At 43.1% G+C, this 18,173-nt stretch overlaps 2 protein-coding genes across 6 annotated transcripts in view; one reads left to right on the top strand and one right to left on the bottom strand.

The window, feature by feature from the left end:
- Nucleotides 1-8,210, top strand: part of LOC103612296 (serum paraoxonase/arylesterase 2) — an 11,964-nt gene extending 3,754 nt beyond the window's left edge. Inside the window, exons 3-9 of the mRNA XM_017729177.1 lie at nucleotides 1,914-1,969; nucleotides 2,838-3,003; nucleotides 4,107-4,233; nucleotides 5,048-5,248; nucleotides 5,856-5,937; nucleotides 6,487-6,615; nucleotides 7,524-8,210. Coding sequence (XP_017584666.1) covers nucleotides 1,914-1,969; nucleotides 2,838-3,003; nucleotides 4,107-4,233; nucleotides 5,048-5,248; nucleotides 5,856-5,937; nucleotides 6,487-6,615; nucleotides 7,524-7,682 — 920 coding nt within the window. The 3' untranslated portion in view covers nucleotides 7,683-8,210. The remainder of the gene's footprint in view (nucleotides 1-1,913; nucleotides 1,970-2,837; nucleotides 3,004-4,106; nucleotides 4,234-5,047; nucleotides 5,249-5,855; nucleotides 5,938-6,486; nucleotides 6,616-7,523) is intronic.
- A 3,894-nt stretch (nucleotides 8,211-12,104) lies between these two features.
- The window catches only part of PPP1R9A (protein phosphatase 1 regulatory subunit 9A), a 133,954-nt gene continuing 127,885 nt past the window's right edge, over nucleotides 12,105-18,173 (bottom strand). For all 5 annotated transcript variants that reach the window (XM_017729310.1, XM_017729309.1, XM_017729308.1 and 2 more), the window contains one exon: nucleotides 12,105-17,676. In XM_017729310.1, coding sequence (XP_017584799.1) covers nucleotides 17,464-17,676 — 213 coding nt within the window. In that variant the 3' untranslated portion in view covers nucleotides 12,105-17,463. The remainder of the gene's footprint in view (nucleotides 17,677-18,173) is intronic.

The following is an 18,173-nucleotide window of genomic DNA, read 5'->3' as shown; positions in this document are numbered from 1 at the left end:
TCTTCCTCACATTCCAGGACCTGGCCATGGAGCGCCCAAAATGTGCTCTGCTGGGCAGTTTCTCTTGAAGCAGTTTGGCGCAGGGCTCTTAGTGTGCTCCTTCCACCAGAAACTTACAGTTTTTAATTGTCTGCTCCCAATTAGCCTGCTCATCCTTCTGCTTGGCAGCCTCACTGATTCAGTAGCGATAAATGATTGTATCTCTGTTTATTCATTCACCAGTGTGCGCTGCCAGTAAAAGCTGTCTGTCCTGCTCATGTCACCACGGCAATTGAGCCTCTCAGCATTTCTTTATGCTATTAGCCTTGCAGCAATCCTGGGAAGTGGAGAATTGCCACTAGCCCCATTTTATAAATTAACCCAGACTTGGAGAGACTGGGGCAAAGGAAAGGAGTTTGTGGCTTAAACCAGAGTGTAAGCTGAGCTGAGAAAAAAAAGTGCCCAAGTTCAAAACTTTAATGGGGAAATACAGGCTGTAAGTGTCTCTGGACACATCAGTGCATATGTTGCCTCCTGCCTTAGTCAAAATTCAGAACCAAAACCCAGGGGTGGGATAACAGCCGACTCCTCCCAAAATGCATCTTCAGACCTTTTGCTCTTCAGAAGGCAGGGATTCTCTGCTTGTTGGTGTCATGGGGTGGAGCAGGAGCTTGCTGAGACTGAGGAGGAGCTGGCCTTGGCCGGAAGTGAGAAGTTGTGCCACTGCATCTTCCCAGGGCTGAACTGGGGAGGAACTTTCCTGGGTGGATGAATTTGGGGTTCTGGTTCCTCTCCACAAAGGCTGTCAGTGATCCCAGGATAAACTACAGCCAAGCCAAATCAGTGCTTGGATAAATAGGAGTTACTTAAAAGCAAACAGTAAACCCAGCTCAAATTTGCAGGTGCTTCCTTGGAAGGAGGTGTTTAGGTGGAAGGGATGGTGTGACCCACACAGGCTTGTGCATGTGGCTATGGCAAAGCAGGAGGGGTTGTGGAGACGTGGGACAAGCTGGGTGGAAAAGCCTTGTGTTGATGGCTCTGTTAAAGAAAACCTGCAGAAGAATTTTCTTTAAGCAAATGCTCCTGAGTGGTTTCCCTCATCATCTGGAAAGTGGCTTGTGAGGGATGCTGTTTTTGTTGGTGATTTGGGGAAGAGAAGGGAGGCTCCTCAGGGGAGTAGTGGAAACGTGGGATGGCAAGCGGGCTTCAGCATTGGACTAAAAGCTCTTTGGAGAGTGCTTGATGAAAGCCTAAAATTGCTCTAGTGTTCTTACTAAAGGGTTTTTATTTTATCTTCCTTTCTTAGCAGGGAAAATTATTACAGGAGCTACAGGAACTGGCAATATTGGAAGTGATTACCTGCAGTTGAAAGTGAGGTCTAACTATAAAAGCCCTTAGCTGTTATAGATATGGTAGGTTCTCTGTCACTTGAGAGCTTTAACTAAATATTTGGCAATCCATCTTTGTGAAGTGTCCCAGCTCAATCAGGAAAATTAGTTTGTACAATTCCCACAGCTGCCTTATGCAAGCCTGAGGCCTGAGTCACGGGTATGGTCCTGCCCTGGAAATCACCATGCCCACACTAATTGCTTGCTGCAGAATACATCTTCAGGAGCTGGTGATTCATCCCACACCTGCTGATTCATTTCACAACATCTGGGGGCACATGGAGCTGGGTGGGAGACAGCCTGGCCACTGCAGGGGCACCTCTGGGCTCCAAAAAGCGGTACCCCCCGGTACTGTTTCCTAACTCGACGTGCTGTCTTCTGCTACCACTTTTAATGCAATGTGATCTTTTCCACCTAACTTCATCGTGTGTGCAGTCATATCAGAAAGGGGCATTCATGAGAGCTGGAATTGTGCTAAAAATGAGGTTTTTTAAATGGGAAATATTTAATGTCACCTGAAAACCCCTGTTTATCTCTGTTTTGCAGAAACTGGTTCAGAAGACATCGATATACTTCCCAATGGACTGGCTTTCATCAGCTCTGTAAGTTCCCATGCCATGTCCCATGCTGGGGCTTGCCTGCTTCCTTATCTGCAGAAGCCATAGGTGAAAACAGCAGGAGGGGCTCTTTTCTGCAAGGCTGACTGGCTCCCAAAGAACAACCCAGTCTTGTGTTGGCTTAGCTGTCATTCCCCTCTGAGCAGGCATGCTTCTTGATGCGGAAGTGGTGTTGGTGGCTCTGACACAGGTATCCTATTGCACTGACTTACCTGGCCACATAACCTTGACTTTCTTTCATGCTGCTTCATTGAAATGTTGAAATGTCAATCCTCTGCTGTGTTAAGAAGATGAGTTAATTCCCTAAATTTAAAAAAAATCAAATTTTATGTGTTGATTATGCTGTTCCCGATTTTCTTAGCCTTTAGGAGATGGGTTTTCAACCTTTTCTTTGCAATTAGGATGGCTGGCAATTATTTTTAAAACAAAAGCTGGTGTTCTCATCTATGTGCTCCAGGGACACCCAGGGAATGATAACATTGCAAAATTTATGCCAGGAGTCATGAGCTGTTGCACTGCTGCTGTTCCCCATGGCTTCACTGCGTGTGATGCAGGCAGTGGTGCTGGACTGCCGGTTTGTCCCCAGTGTGTCAGTTTGCAGACCCCTGAGGTGTGCCTGCAGTGGGGGGCTGTGGTGCCTTGGCCACAGCTCTCTGTGCCCCCACACAGCCTGCTCCCTCTGCCAGGGAGAGCAGAGTCAGTCCCTCCACCTCCCTCATGGCTCAGCAGGCTGAAGCAGAGGGACATCCTCATGTCTGCTTGCAAGTCCGATCAAGGCTCCAGTTTTTCAGCCCTGTGATGCTCTTGTTTACCTTTTATCCAGGAATTATTTTCTTATGTTTTGATTGTACAGGGCTTGAAATATCCAGGAATTAAGAGCTTTGCTCCAGATAAGCCAGGTGAAATATTTTTGATGGATTTGAATGAAGACAATCCCAGAGCAGTGGAACTGAGAATCAGCCGAGGGTTTGATCTGGCATCGTTTAACCCTCACGGAATCAACACCTATGTAGACAGAGGTAAAGAGCTCGAGGTGGTGGCAAATCACAGCCTAGAAATCACAATCAGAAATCCCTTTGCAGCCTTGCATTGCACCCCCAATGGTTGTTCTTGCTGGGAGACAAAAAGGTTTGGGGTTTTTTACCTTTTGCTCTTTTCTAAATGTCAACTGCTAAAGGAAACATGCTTGCACATAATTTCAGTCTGTCTGAAACAGAAAGATGCTCTGTATATTAAAAGCAAAGAAAACTTGGTAAAATTTAGAGCTAAAAACCACAGAAAATTAATTTTACCGGTTTACATCTGTCTCATGCTGGGTTCAAGTGTTTTGAGGACATACGTCCTTTACTGACTAGTAGTGCCCAGAATGGAATTTTCTGTGGTGAAAGAGTAAATTATCAAATCTCCATAAATTACCAAAACCTCTGTTACTCTTTGGCCAAGCCAAAGATACATTCTCTTCTCCAAGATACATTCTCCTATGTCAGGCTCTGATTACCGATAAAGTTATCTTTTTCCCTGTCCTTTCACTGGAGGTTCTAGCAGGGCAAATACAAGTCTGCAAATACAAAGAGAACAATTGCTGCAGCTTGACCAGCATCCCCATACAGTCACCCTTTAAGGGAGGGTGTTGGAAAAATCAGTGGTGGCTAAAGTAGGGTCCTACCAGAAGGGCTGGGCAGATGGGCTGCAGCCTTGCACAGGAGAAGGATGCTCCTTCCACTCTCCCAGGGGATACGGTAGACAAACCAAAGAGCCCAAATTGCCTTGGCCACAAACCTTTCTTCCAGGTGACTGGGGCTGTTTCACAGATTGCAAAACCCAGTGGCTTGGATGTAAGGATGAGGTGGTCATTTCTTTCTTCCTTGGAAGAAATAGCAAAAATCTACTTAACACAGAGTTCCCTGTAGAGCCAGCCTGGGAGAAAAGTAGCTGGAGATGTGGATCCAGATGCAGAGGCATCTTGCAGAACATGGGTACTTGTCCCTCTGCCTCTGCAGAGCCATGAGACAAAGGCACCAAACTCAGCATGTGCTCTGTACTCGAGGCTGCCTCAGGGCTGGGGGTCTCAGCCACACAAACGGTTGCAGAGACTTCAGCTGTTTCCATTTCTTTTTTCAAGATGACACCGTGTACCTCTTTGTTGTGAACCATCCCCATCAGAAGAGCACAGTAGAATTGTTTAAATTTGAAGAAGATGACAATTCTCTTGTACACCTGAAAACCATTCGACATGACCTTCTGACAAGGTATTGGACCCAAGTACCGCCTTCCCCAGACCAGGCTGCATTGGTGAAATCCAGTGTAGGATGATTTTTGGGTTTAGGCTATTATTAATATGAGATATTTCCTCTTTAACCAGCATGTCTGTTTCTCTCATTGATTACTTCTTATCTGTGTAATCAAAAGCAGTGTTTCTCCAATCTCTAAATTAGATTTTTAATGGTTGTATCACTAAATTAGTCTTAAGTGCTGCTGTGATTGATGCCAGTGAATTATTTTGGCACCCCCTTCTCCTTCATTCATGTAATCCAGTCTCAGGTCATTGCAGATATGAAGTTCCAGATATTTTATTCTCTTGACCTGCTACACTGTAAAAATAAACATACATTTAGCTTTTTCTGTTTTTCTTCTTTTTTAATACAAAATTTTTTTAGTTTATCCTACTGCAATATGATTGTAAGACAAACAGCCAGACTGATAAAGTTGTCACTACACCTACTTGTTCTCTGTTTTCTACTTGATTGTAATGAAAAAGAAAATAATAATAAATTTAAAATAATCATTTCCATGAACTTACAGACAGGTAGCCATATCTCTAGCTGATGCCCTATGGTCCTGTTCAGGTCTCAGCACTGCACAGTCCTGGCTCATAGAAAATAGAAGTAAAAGGATCTAAATAATTTGGTGACTACTTGAAGTACATCTATAGTTGCAGCCTCTTTATTGGATGACCATGTCCTGATTGGATTCTGGGCAGTCTTAAAATGCTCCTTCATATCTCTCATTTAATTTTATTATTTTTTAAAAAATTTCTCCATCTCTTTATTCCTTTCTTTTTAGTGTGAATGATATAGTAGCCGTGGGACCAGACAGCTTCTATGCTACCAATGACCACTACTTCTCCGACTTCCTCTTGATGTTCTTAGAAATGTTCTTGGGTCTAACCTGGTCAAATGTTGTTTACTACAGTCCAAAAGAAGTTAAAGAAGTAGCATCTGGGTTTTATTCAGCCAATGGAATTAACATTTCACCCGATAGAAAGTAAGTTTCTCCTTACATTAGATTTTGTTTGATAACACAGAAGTATCCAGAGATCCTAATTTATACACGTGGTACCTCTGTGGTCAGGTGTCTAAACTGGTTAATGTAAGGCAAGGTGCTGCCTGTGCAACACAAGTGATAGAGAGTGTTTGTAGCACGGAAGTTTTGTGTCTGGTGTTTAGCAGCAAGGTTTGCTGCATTGTGTGCTACTTTATAGGCAATAAGATCAACAGTTGCTGCATTTTAACCAGCTGGTACAGGAGTTTGGGTATCTTGCTTGCAAGGATTAATGGGGCAGGGTTTCTGCAAGCAGGGAATGCTCTACAGTTCTACATCTGTATGACTGGATCAACCAGTCCTGTGGTGTGGACAGGTGATCTTAAAAAAAAAGCATAATTTTGACTTTCTGGTTCCAAGGCTTATTTCAGTGTTGTAATGGAAGAACTGGCACAGTGTGAAGCTACACTGGCATCTCATCAGGTTGGCTTCAGTGCCCTGTGGCCTGTTTGCAATGTCTGTTGGTGTGTGGGCTTGGACAGGAGGAACTGTCTGGTTTTGGTGCCTGCTTACTCATGTACATTAAAAGATACTTTGCTTTCTTTTGAAGGTACATCTATGTTGCAGATGTATTGGATCACAATGTCTATGTCATGGAAAAACATGCTAACTGGAGTTTAACCCATGTGAAGGTAAGGGGCTGCTGTTCCCTAAAAAAGAAGCAAATGTGGATTTTGGACAGAATAGTTCCCATGAATGCTTGAGATTTCAGCATGACCATCTGTAAAAAGTTCTGATCTGGGTGGCTCCTGCTGTGGGTTTGCAGAGGTGCCTGTGTGCCCCGTTACAGAGCTTCAGGTCTTCCACCCTCCCACCAGCAACTAGGGAGGAATCCTTGGGCGGGCTGTTGAGCTGCAGTGGAAGTCTGCCTCAGGCTGTGTGGGTCAGAGCACAAAACACTGAAGGCATCCACAGATATGTAGGTGTGAATGAGCTGATGGTGGAAGCTCAGAGCAGCAAGCAGGTTTCTCACAGCACAGAGGTGGGGATGATGCATACCAGGGGAAAAGAAAAACAGAAGCGGGGGAAAAAGTACTTCTTTAAAAAAAATCAGTCTAAGTTATGTCAGATGAGAGTCTTGGACAAGTCTGTTATAGTTCACTGTTATAGTCTGTGTGTTATAGTTCACTTCCAGGATTTCTGATAGCTTTAACTTCTTGTTTTTCCTCTGTGTTGGATAGACTCTGCAACTGGACGCTCTGGTTGATAATTTGTCTATTGACCCTCACACTGGAGACATCTGGACAGGATGTCATCCCAATGGGATGAAGCTATTCTACTATGATCCTGAAAATCTTCCTGGATCTGAGGTGCTTTTTGGGAGACATCACTGGTCTCTTAGCTATATCTGTGCCAGAAAGTTGTTTTGTTCAAATCACCCTGGTATAACTTATCTGCATTCCATAGAAAGTGCCTGGCACAAAGTGCCTTTGTTAAAGCGAAGACCAAGCTGCCTTCTGCTCTCAAGTGAGAGCCTGAACAGCATATACTCACTAACAAACACCTATTCAGATCATTGTGTGACAACTAAATAATTTCCACCCAATGGCTCAGTCACTTTGGACTCCTCAGGCTGCTTTCTGTGCAGCTGTGGCCATGCACAGATTCTGATGAACTGCATTAATTACCAAGCCAGCACATCTTTGCCAAACTAAACATAATTGACTGAGTGCAAAGCATGACCAGAAACGATTGCACAGGAATGATTAATCTGTGCAAGTGTAGTTCATCTGTAGGTGACAGTGTAATTCTTCTTTCTATGAAATCACTGTGGTACTGGCATTGGTGCAATAGTGGCCACAAGTGCAGCTTGCTGGTGTCCATTTGACTTCAGCCTTGTCTGAAGCTCCCTGTAAGACACTTCTCAAAATTACCATATTCAATAGTAATAGATTGATGATACTAGGCAATTGTTTACTCTGTCTGGGAAAATAAGATATTAACTAATTCTTAGGCTGGAGAAAATGTTCATGTTCCTAGTGGTGGGGATGACTGCCTTACTTCCTTACAGATGTTGCACAACAATTAAAAGGAAAAAAGATCATTGTTCATGGACCGTGCTTTGCTAAAGGCCCTCTCACAGGAATTACGTGGCTGCAATTATCAGCAGCTGCTCATCCTATCTAATTTGTTTAAGTTAACATGCTGATGTTCCCCCTACCCGTGGAGCATTTTCACCTATGACCATTTCAGTAGATGTATCCTCCCCCTCCGGCAGGTCCTGCGCATCCAGAACATCCTCTCGGAGGAGCCTGTGGTGACACGTGTCTATGCTGACAATGGCTCTGTGCTGCAGGGAAGCTCAGTGGCATCCATCTACGAGGGAAAACTGCTCATTGGCACAATCTTCCACAGAGCTCTCTACTGTGATCTATAGCTCATCACGAGCAAGACCTGCTGCAGCGGAAAGCATTTAATTCCTTGGGAACTCACTTAGTTTCTGCTAGATCTGCTAACAAGAAGACTGTTCCAATAAAGGTTAACTACAGTAATGGAAATGTATTTTAGCCTTCCTCTCCAAAATGAGACTTCTATGCAATAGTAAAGGAAATGGAATTGAAGGTGAGAAATTAGTTTATCTGTGTACTGGGGAGGACCCCATGTCATTAACACAGAGTAACTTTGAAGTTCAATTTCAGATTGCAAATGACTAAACTGTCAGACACTGAACTATCTGTGCTGACTGGATTTCTGGTTTGTTATTTGGTTGGTTTTTTCCCTCATGAGAAAACTGATTTTGTAAATGAGAATTGCTGACTACCAGTGTGGTGTGCATTCTTGTCACTGACCCCTCAGCCTTCCCAGGGACTGTGCTAGGGCTTTTTCTTCCAAACCTTCCTGTTGCCTTTCCCTAATATTTCCAAAATAACTGGAAGGAGAATAAATGTTATTTCAGTCTCATTCATTTCCCTTTCTCCCTAAAGCCATTTCCTAATGTTACTTCAGCTTCATAAATTTCTTTCAATCCTATGAGAAAGAGTAGGGCATCACTTTGGAGTAGTTTCTTACTGGGTCTTTCAAAGGGAGTTTAGAAAAGCTTTTTATTTTCTCCTTAAGAGTGGGAAACATATCCTGCACACCTTCAGCAAAGGGAGCATTTCTGGGTGCTCTGCAGTGACTCCCCCAAGCCATACTCACATATGTTCTGTGTTTAACTTCAGTTGGTGTGGAGTCAATTCCCACTGCACTGCTGTGCACCAGGCAGCCCTTCATGTTTATCCGGCATCAGTTACTGACATTTTGCACTGCCAAAAGCCCCCCAGGTTTCCTTCAGCTGGTGTTTTTGGGATGATGTTAGGTAGCAGTCATTTGCAATGAACTGAACTCAGTGTCTTTTGAAGCTGGAGCTCATGGAGCGAGCTCTTCTTGCATTAGTGTAGATGCCCTTACCCGCAGAGCAGCTCCTGCTGCGCTCTCTGTCCTTCTGAGTTCCCACCTGTGATCAGCTCTCCAGGTTCAAGAGAATTGCTGACATGCAGCTAAAGGCTCTGTGTTACATGTGGCATCCCCTGCTGGGGCTGCCACTGTGGTGCCTGCACCTGCCTGCACTGGCCCTTTTCAGCATCTTGGCAGCCCCTCCCAATGGTGCCACCAGACAGACGTCCCTGAGGGCCACTGGCCCCTCTGCATCCTTCAGCTGATGCAATAGCTTTTCCTCACTGCAGTTCTTCCACCATTGTGGAGAAAAAAGACAGGCTGCTTCTGCAGTGCAAGCTTAGGAGGAGAAAAAGATAGTCCCTGGGTGCCAATTGCTAAGCTGGCTTTGCTGTTCCTTCCTGCAGTCTGCTCCAGCACCAGCCACAGCCCCTCTAGTCTGAAGAGTATATGAGAAGTCCAGAAAACACAGGAGTGCTTCTTGCCTTTAAGATAGACCAAATAACCTGCTTTGTAGTGGCCCAAACACTGAGACAGGAGGTGGACTAAGTGCAAACCCTGCTCTGTTTGGGTTTTGCTGTTCTGGTTGAGGAGGCAGTACTGCAGGCTGAGGTTTGGGTGAGCAGTGGTCCTGAACAGCAAATGTGTGTACTGACTTCTCTTGGCTCCTGCACCTTTTCTTTCTAACAAGCCTAATAGCTTTCATCCACTGGTAGGAAAACAATTACTGCTCCTTTCCTGAGCAAAAGGGACAGCTCTAATGAGCAGGAAGTCAGTGCCAGGGCTTGTGGCTGGGGCAGTGTTGCTATATGGGAAGGGTGGTGTCATCCCACTTCCTCTGCACAGCTGAGTGGGCTGTGGGTCTTGCCAAATCACCTCCTGCCCCCAGAAAGCCTCTGCTCCACCCCAAGCCCCCCCGCTGCCACTGGCTAGCTGGCACAGACACTGTGGTGTAAGGCATGTCCCTGGGCACAAGAACTTTGTGAGGCTGAAGAGGAGCCAGTGGCATGTTGGCCCTTCCAATGCCTACAGCTTCCCTCTGCTGCCATGGCAGACAACTCCTACACACCATGTACTAAGAGTGGTCGCTGGTATTTGTGATGTTTTGTATCCAAAGGGCACAGGCTGTGGGGGTCTGTTGATGGCTGGAGGGGCAGAGTTGGGTGCTGGTTAATCGCACAGCTAACTGACTTGTCTCTTGGGGGTGCCTCAGCATCAGCAGGTCTGTGCACAAACTGCTCACAGCTCCTCTCCAAATGTTCACAGTTGAACTGGGGACTTGTGCACTGCCCAGGCTCCACTGTCTGCCCATGAAGGCTTTGGTGACAAGGACTCCTCTGTTTGGATCACAGTTCTGAGTCTTTTGCTGCCCATGGTGTGCAGCCCTTCCACAGAGCAGAGCCAGCCCCGAACGAGGGTGGCTTTTCTCTCATCCCTTTTCTGTACTTTGGCATTACCTAACTCTGGCTTTCCTGCTCCTTCCTTAGCAACTTTCCTCCCTGCAGGACACTTTAGCTTCCCTCAGAAGTGGTGTACTTTCTTACAGGAACTTGTAATCCATTTTCAGCCTTGAAGAAAAGGTGGTGTCGCCAGAGCCCAAGCTGAAAGAATGGCTCTAAAGGAAGTTCTTGCAGTAAGGAGAGGTTGGGCTATTTACTCATTTGTGATTAGCCACCAGTGGCCTGCACTAGCATTCTGAAGTGATTATTTTAGGATTGTGCCACTTTTTGTTCTGAAGTGCTATGTTCTGTAGAGTTACATCATGTATCAGTGGCAGTGACACAGCTGAAATGCCCATCAGTTACTCTGCTAGTCCTGGATTTACTCTGGTTGTAGAAGTGCAGCAGCCACTTCCCTAAGCAGTGCAGAATAACCCATCAAAACATTATTTTCACATTTTACTGCTGCTTAAAACATCCTCAAGTGAGCAAATCTGTGCATTGTTGGATCTTGTCAAACTTCTGGGTTTTTTGTTGGTTTTGGCCTTTCAGAAAATCAAGACTGTCTTCACTCATCACTGGCTTTTTTATCTGTTCTAAACTACTCCCGCATTGAAGATCTTCCTGTCGGTCTGCCTGCAGACTGAATCATGGGCAAGTGAGGGGCCTTATCTTTTCCTACAGCATTTCAGAGGAGAGACATCATAGGTATCAGCTGTTACTCACAGTAAAACTTTGACCTTAGGTGAGAAGGGCAGGAAGCCTGTTGCCAACCTCCTCCACAGGTATCCCAGCCTTGCAGCACAGAGGTGGGAATTGGAGCAGGGCCACCAGTGTTCAGGTGGTGCGGGGCAGGACAGAGACAGCAAGCAGGCGTTGTGCAGCAAGAGCCATGCTGGGGTACAGCTTCTACCTCCTGGCAGCCTCAGCGCAGAAACAGCAGTGGTGGAAGATGCAGCTCAAGCCTGGCCTCCCAATTACAAAGTAACGTGCACATATAAAATCCACACTGGCAAGCCCAAGGAGGGCATAACCCAGCACCTTTAACACGCTGTAGAGACTGGAGCAGCTCTGGGCATTTCCGAAACCCAGCTGCAGCTATCTGAGACAACTTGCACAAACAAGAAAGACATATGTATAGATGGCTTCAGGCCTAGGAAGCTGCTGAGCAAACACATTTTACTTGTCAGTTATGGACTTGGAGCCTCTTAGTGTATCTATTTTAATTAAGATAATAATTTTATGAATTGAGAATTCCTTTTAGCTTCTTGCAGGTGGTGGCTGTATTAGTGGAAGGTAAGATTTATGATTCAGTCAATGGGAAACACAAACTGGGTTAGACAGATTAAGTGCAGAGTGTTTGGCCTAGATTCTTCCAGATGTAAATCCACTGAAATAACTACACAAATTGGACAGTCTGTGCCCTTTGATTTTCCCTAACTTAATGCTTTACTAAAATCAAATAAATAAAAGACATATTAAACATGTTTAGTAAAATAACTGCTGTACTTTGGATGTATAAAATGCCCATTATAACTAACCTACACTTGAGCATAAAATGTTTTTATATAACAAAACCAATCCAGATCTTTTAAACACACAAACATTAACCAGGATGAACGTGAAAGTAGCCTACTTTTACATCAACATGCAGCAAAAGACTGCATGCTACATTTCATCTATATATGAAGAAAAAAGACCATTCTTTTCCTTAATATATATTTTTTTTACTTCTTTCCACATAATTACAGAGTGTAAATGAGACCCACTTGGAGGTTTGTGAATCACACCAATTTGGCCAAGAGCCAGGAATAAAATAATCTTTGGCTGAGCAGAAGGAAGCATAGAACAACCAGGGCAAGGTACATATCCCCCTTACCCCCTAGCCTGACCCATGCAGCTGTCCGGTCATCCTCACTATTTATTATTTCTTCTGGAATGACCAACAAAAGGGCAGAAAAGTGAGGACTCATTACAAATTCTAATAAAGATTCAGGATTTCTCATTTTATTGCATTCGTTGTCTAACAACAATAATACTCATTGGCAAGAAATTTATTTACACTAACAAATTAACTTTAAACCACAAGGCTTTGTTGTTTATATTTCAACTGTAAGAAAACAAAGGGCCACCATGATGTTTTCTTTTGATGTCTCCCAATAACTAAATATTAAACAAAGTTATCTTGGGGAAAACTCAACAATCTAGAGAAGTTCATATCAACCAAGCACAAGAGAACAAGCTCAGACATGGCACTACTGTGTCCTTCATGCAGGTGATCAGACACCAAGATGTACAAACAAAAAGTTCAGGATAACATGCACTTCATATACATTTGACCTCTTTAAAAAATGAACAGAAAAAGGAAAAAATCTGAAGCACAACTATCTCTTTAACCATATAAAAAGAAACAATGTAAGAAGCCAATTTTTACAGTAAGCACAGTGCATTTTAGTCTTTTAGCTGCCTGGTCTTCTAGCAATATGTGGAACACTTGTCAGTGACCAGTGAGATACCGTCGCAATGTGACTGGGAAATACGAAAGCAGTTGTTCAGTGAATGTGTATGGGAAAGCACAGAGTCAGAAGATGTTCACTGTGCACTCTTCACTTCCAAGTGGGCTGGTTACTCCTTCCATCTGGTGCCCTGAGATCCCCCCTTCCTTCAGACACTTCTGCACAGGGCCCAAGTCCACTTCCACCAGTGGCAGTGGCAAAGCTCCCACTGGAAACCCAGCAGGAGCCCCGGGCTCCTGGGTTACATGGGCTGGATCTGATCTCGTGAGCTGTGAGCCCTCCTCACCTCTCTGGAAGAAGACTTAGCAGGTTTCACAAACCCCACAGCTTCTTCTTAACACAGTCCACACTTCCCAAAGAAACAGGCAGCCCAAGGCACTACCACCAAACCTTCCTGTAAGATGTGCATTTTCTAAATCATTACCTAATGCTAATAGCAAAAGCACCAGTTGGTACAGCTGGTTAGTAACAGAAAGCTCATTTTATATTGAGGGGTTGGAGGGTTCAATGTCATGACTAAGATATAACAGCTTTGAAAAATCAGTTTCACAGGTACAGGAAAAAGTCCAGTATAATCCACAGGGAAGGTTAACAAAAAGGACTGTGCCATCTACAGATGACCCACACTCCACTCTGGTGAGTGGGCACGTCTCCTTGGATTTCACCTGTCATCCTGCTCAGAAACAAACTGCTGAAAGCACTCAAAAAAAATCGAAGTTGGGGTTAAAAACACAGAAAAATGTGTTTTCCTGCTAGAATACTGACACCCAACTAAACGATGATCCTCTTCCGTACTACTGTAGAACAGTATTCTGCACTATGTGCAAGAGTGGAACACAATTCATTCTCAAAAGTGACACTGCCCACCTCTTACCAATCCATGAGCCAGGAGGTGAAGGTCTAGAAGCTCAGGAGGACAGGAGGCTTTGATGGAAGCAATAAAGTATGAGGAACCCTGATCTCAAGTGTCAAGCACGTCTGAATGTCAGTGAGAGCTGAGGGCTGGCAAGTTTTAGAGGAAAGGTGCTCAGTAATTCTAGTAAAAGCTCAATTCTTGTGGTATCCCTGCAGCAGACTTCAGTCACTGCAAAACAGATGACATTGCAAAAAAATTTTAAGAAGTTGAAAAAATACAAAAGTACTTGTATACACTGAAATACAAACATCTAACTCCATTCAGCTTTTTATAACTGGCTTCTGTTCCACTGTGTAATTCTAACTCATGATATTGAACAGGCTCCACTCACAGCAACCCCCACCAGACCTGCTTAGGGTGGCAGGTGAAATGCAGACAGTGGGCAACTCTCTGTGCTTTGCAGTGAAGGGGTGCAGCTCTTTCCTCACCCCCTGGCCCTGGTCTCCTTGGGCAGACTGAAACCCAATGGGGAGTTTAAACAGGAAGTTTCATGGGTGCAGCAACCCACCCGTGAAGACATGGGAAGACACAAGCTGGAAGCGATTGATGTCAGCATGTCTGGCTGATTTGTACAGAACGAGGAGCCACCACTCTCCTCACAAGCTCAGTATAAACACATGGGTTTGTAGGACTAAAGTAATCTGCAGTGTCGTATATTTCATTTTCTATTTTTGAGACTTTTGAGACTTCCACTTCTGGCTAACTCTCCTTTCTTCAGCTTTTTAGGGGCTCTATATATTCACAGCTTGCAATACTGCAGCAATGAGCAGAACTAGAGTTTACAGATCTGGCCTACCATCCTACCAACCAGGGAGAAAATAACTTGGGCCAGCCTGCTGCAGCCACCTAGCTGTAACGATGACACAAGCACAGGTGTGGAAACACCACGCTGCTAGCACAGCAGTTCAATGGTGGCCAGCCAAGTCAGCCTAATAAAAACAGCTTTAGCTCCACAAATAAATACACAACATAGGCAACATTACACCTGCAGGTGAGCCAAACTGTGAGAAAGGCTGTCCAGTCATTTAGCACATGAAATTTGTTTCTTCTTGTTACATTAGGCCTTACATTAGTCTGACTTAGCATTGGTTTACAGGAAGTTTAAGTTAAGAATGATGAGACATCCATCTTTTGTTTCTTGTAAGTCATAATAACAAGGGGAAAAAATGCAACACAACTTTAAAGATCCTATAGAACAGCAAGGAAAGTTTCAAACTGTGCTTCATGTCTGTTATCCGGTGACATTTCTGCACTTCCCAAGATTGAGTTGCCATATTTACTAAAAGGGATCACATAAATCTTTTATCACAGAAAGAAGAGCAAAACTCTTGACATCGTTCCATTTCCTTAGTGTTCACATATTGATCAAAATGCATTTTAATGGTTTTATTTTAAATGCAAGCCACTAGTTTTTTTTAAGTTAGGTTTTTGTTGATGTTTTTAGTCTGAGAATAACAAAATAACATTATCACAAAGCAGTAAAAGTCCCCTGAATACTTAAAGGACTTAAGTTGAATTAGTTATTCTGTAGAGTAAGAACATGATTTACAAAGAGATTAACTAGAAACCATTCTAAGAAGCAAGAATGAAAACTCAATGTATAATGCCAAGCAATCTGCTCAGGTTTCTAAATAACAAAAGAACATAAAACAGGGGCACCCCCTTAGATTATTATATACAACCACTTAAACATTACTACAATGTAAACATAATTTAAAAAGAAAATTGTTATCTAATGCACTTATCAACATTGTATCTAAAATATTAAATTTCCAGTTTCTTCCAGGTAACTTCTCTTACTCTAAGAATGCTAGTTTTATGAGGCTGTTAAACATCTGTAAAATTTTTCTCCTATGAATGAACACAGAAGGATTTACTGCAATGTGTAATTTTTGTTAGCAGGTGTATTTTGCTGCTCGTGGTTTATCTCAAGAAAAGTATCACAAGCCTTTAGAAATATCAGCAAGTATCTTTCATGGCAATTTCAATTTTAGATCTGAATAAAATATACATCAAAAACTTGTAGAAATTGGATTTGGAAGAAAAATGAAGCTAATGCTAAGTAGATCTGTTGTGTATTAATTTTGAATGAACTAGGCTCTCTCGGTTTACAGACCATTTTACACGTCAAAGAAATTATTAGGATCAAAAGAAATGTAACTATTAACAGTGCACCCTAAGTGTTTCAAATCTGAGCTTCAGAGAACTTTGCAGACACAAATCTGAATGCCATAAAGTACAGAGCAGAAGAGAAGCCAAGTCAAACTAAAACATGCATTTTCTTCAGAGGAATTTTCAATTCTGGGCTGGCGCATTTTTAAGTTCAAGATTCTAACTTTGCATCGCCATCTTAAACAATATCTCGGCTTGCACAACCAGATGAAGACTGCCACTTCCAGGCTGCATGAATGGGAAGTGATGCTTCTCAACCATGCCCAGTTAGCTTTGACTGTAGAGCAGTCAGCTTGTGCCTGCAGCTCCTCATTGTGGAGATCTGCCCGTTGTCTGTCCATGCTTTTGAAGCAATACTGCATAGTTCAATACTGCTGTTGAGGCAGTAAAATCATACACTGCTTCTGTCACAGTCAAAACTACACAGCAGGCTTCATCCGTGGCCTCAAACACCCCAGAAATCCCTGAAGTATGACCACTGCTAAGCCATCAAAACATTCTACAGCCAAAGCCCAAAAATTCAGGTTTTGGTTGGACATTCTTAAAATATATCAATCAAAACAGTTATAATGTGGGAACTTTGGATTTAGTAACCACCACCTCCATGGAAGCATTGACCTTAACAGCAATGTACTGAATTTAAGCAGAATCACTCATCTTCCACTTCTTAAAGTGCACTTCTGTAAAAACTGAAAATCTACAGCAGACTCAAGTTCGCAAATTGTTTTCAATACCAGCTTCATAATAGCACAGCACAAAGCTTATTCTCCCAATGCTTACTGACTGGAGAATGAATTTGAAGATGTGGTGTTTTTCCTGGGAAAAAACAACTTGAAACAAAATAAACCCAGTTTCCTGTATGAAACACATGAAAAACAAAGAGGACTGTGCTATAAGAAAGTTGCCTACACACTGGGAGCACAATAAAATTTATACAGACTTATATGCTGTGCTCTAGTTAGAAATTCATCCTTGCTCAGATATCTAAAGGATAAATGTTATCCTCAGATTTCTGTGTAAACCCACATAACCATTTAAGGCTTTGCCTCCTTCCTGGATTAACTATTGTACAGTTAACAGAAAGAGCTTTCCCTCCTGTCGTTTACCCAGGGGGAATATTGACTCTCCTGTCTTTATCTCCAGTGTATCAGAAGTCACTGAACAGTTTTCAGAGAAGCGTTGCTTAAAGGTACTGACGCAAGATGAAACTTACTCCAGCAGATTGAACTGAGTATCCAAACACTGTAAAGAAGCTGAACTTCCAGTTAGAAAGTTAAGTCAAATCTTATCAGTTAGAGCACAACTCCTTTTACCCAGCTGAAGAAATGTTCCCCAATCATAATGACTGGCCATCCTATTCAGAAGAGGTGAAGCAGTGGACATGCTCCTCGGCATCATGCTGGTTACTGAAGTGACCAAACACACAGAGCTCAATAGAGAAGAGTAGTTTGGAAGGAAACACCACCACACAAAAATGAAATCTGTTAGCTGTCAACAAGAACAGAACAAACCGAGGGGCTGGGATTGTTTCACATGGCAACAGCAACGAGCGTGAACTGGATATGCAGGAAAGAAAACTACACAATATAAATTTCCCTAGTCATTCTATGTACAGCCCTGTCTCTCTGTACACAGTCTTGGGTGATGAACACAAGAAAGCTGAAGGGGCATCAGAGTGGATGTGAGTTTCTCTTCCCTTGACATGCCTCCACTTTCCAAACACAGCAGCACTTCTGCTTATCACTGCTCATTAGTGCCCTCTGTTGCATCTGACGAACACTTGTCTGTTTTCTTTGATCTCCTCTGCAGCTGCTCTTGTTCCTTCTTTCGAAGCTTTTCCCTTTGCTTTTCCATTTTCTCTTGAGCTTTGCGAGCCTTCTCCAAGGATGCTTTCATTTCCTTTAGCTTTCTTTTAATGATTCCTCTGTCCTGGGAAGATGTCATACCAAGAGCCTGAGGTGGGGAAAACAAAATTTAAAAGTATTTCTTATGGTTTAATATATCACGTTTTGTTTTCATATTCTAGAAATTAATTCTTCTTAGATAGAAGACTGTAACAACCAAGTAAATCTGACACAGATTGCGATATATTACTGATGTGCAAGTACTTCACTTCATGCTTTCCACTTCTAGAATATTAAAGAATGAGACCTCATTGCCACCACCAGTGTTGATTTCATTAATCAAATAAGGCAAATAAACTATTCTATTGAAATCATCTAAGTCCACATAGAACAAGACTTCCAAATTCTCAGTGCTACGCCTTAGTCAAAAGTTCACTTGCAGTCTTCTAAGACCCTTATAGTTAGTGAAGTGCCATAAAAAAAAATTTGAAAGGGAAACACCGAACTCAGACTTTCAGATCTACTGAGCTTCCTACAACTCCTTCCTGTAATTATTTTTGACTGAAGTAGGCTCAGATTTTTACTACAAGAAACAATGCATACTTT

The sequence above is a fragment of the Corvus brachyrhynchos genome, unplaced genomic scaffold (genome assembly GCF_000691975.1).
Source record: "Corvus brachyrhynchos isolate BGI_N302 unplaced genomic scaffold, ASM69197v1 scaffold142, whole genome shotgun sequence".
NCBI classification, from domain to species: domain Eukaryota; kingdom Metazoa; phylum Chordata; class Aves; order Passeriformes; family Corvidae; genus Corvus; species Corvus brachyrhynchos.
This window is presented reverse-complemented; position numbering and strand designations above follow the sequence as displayed.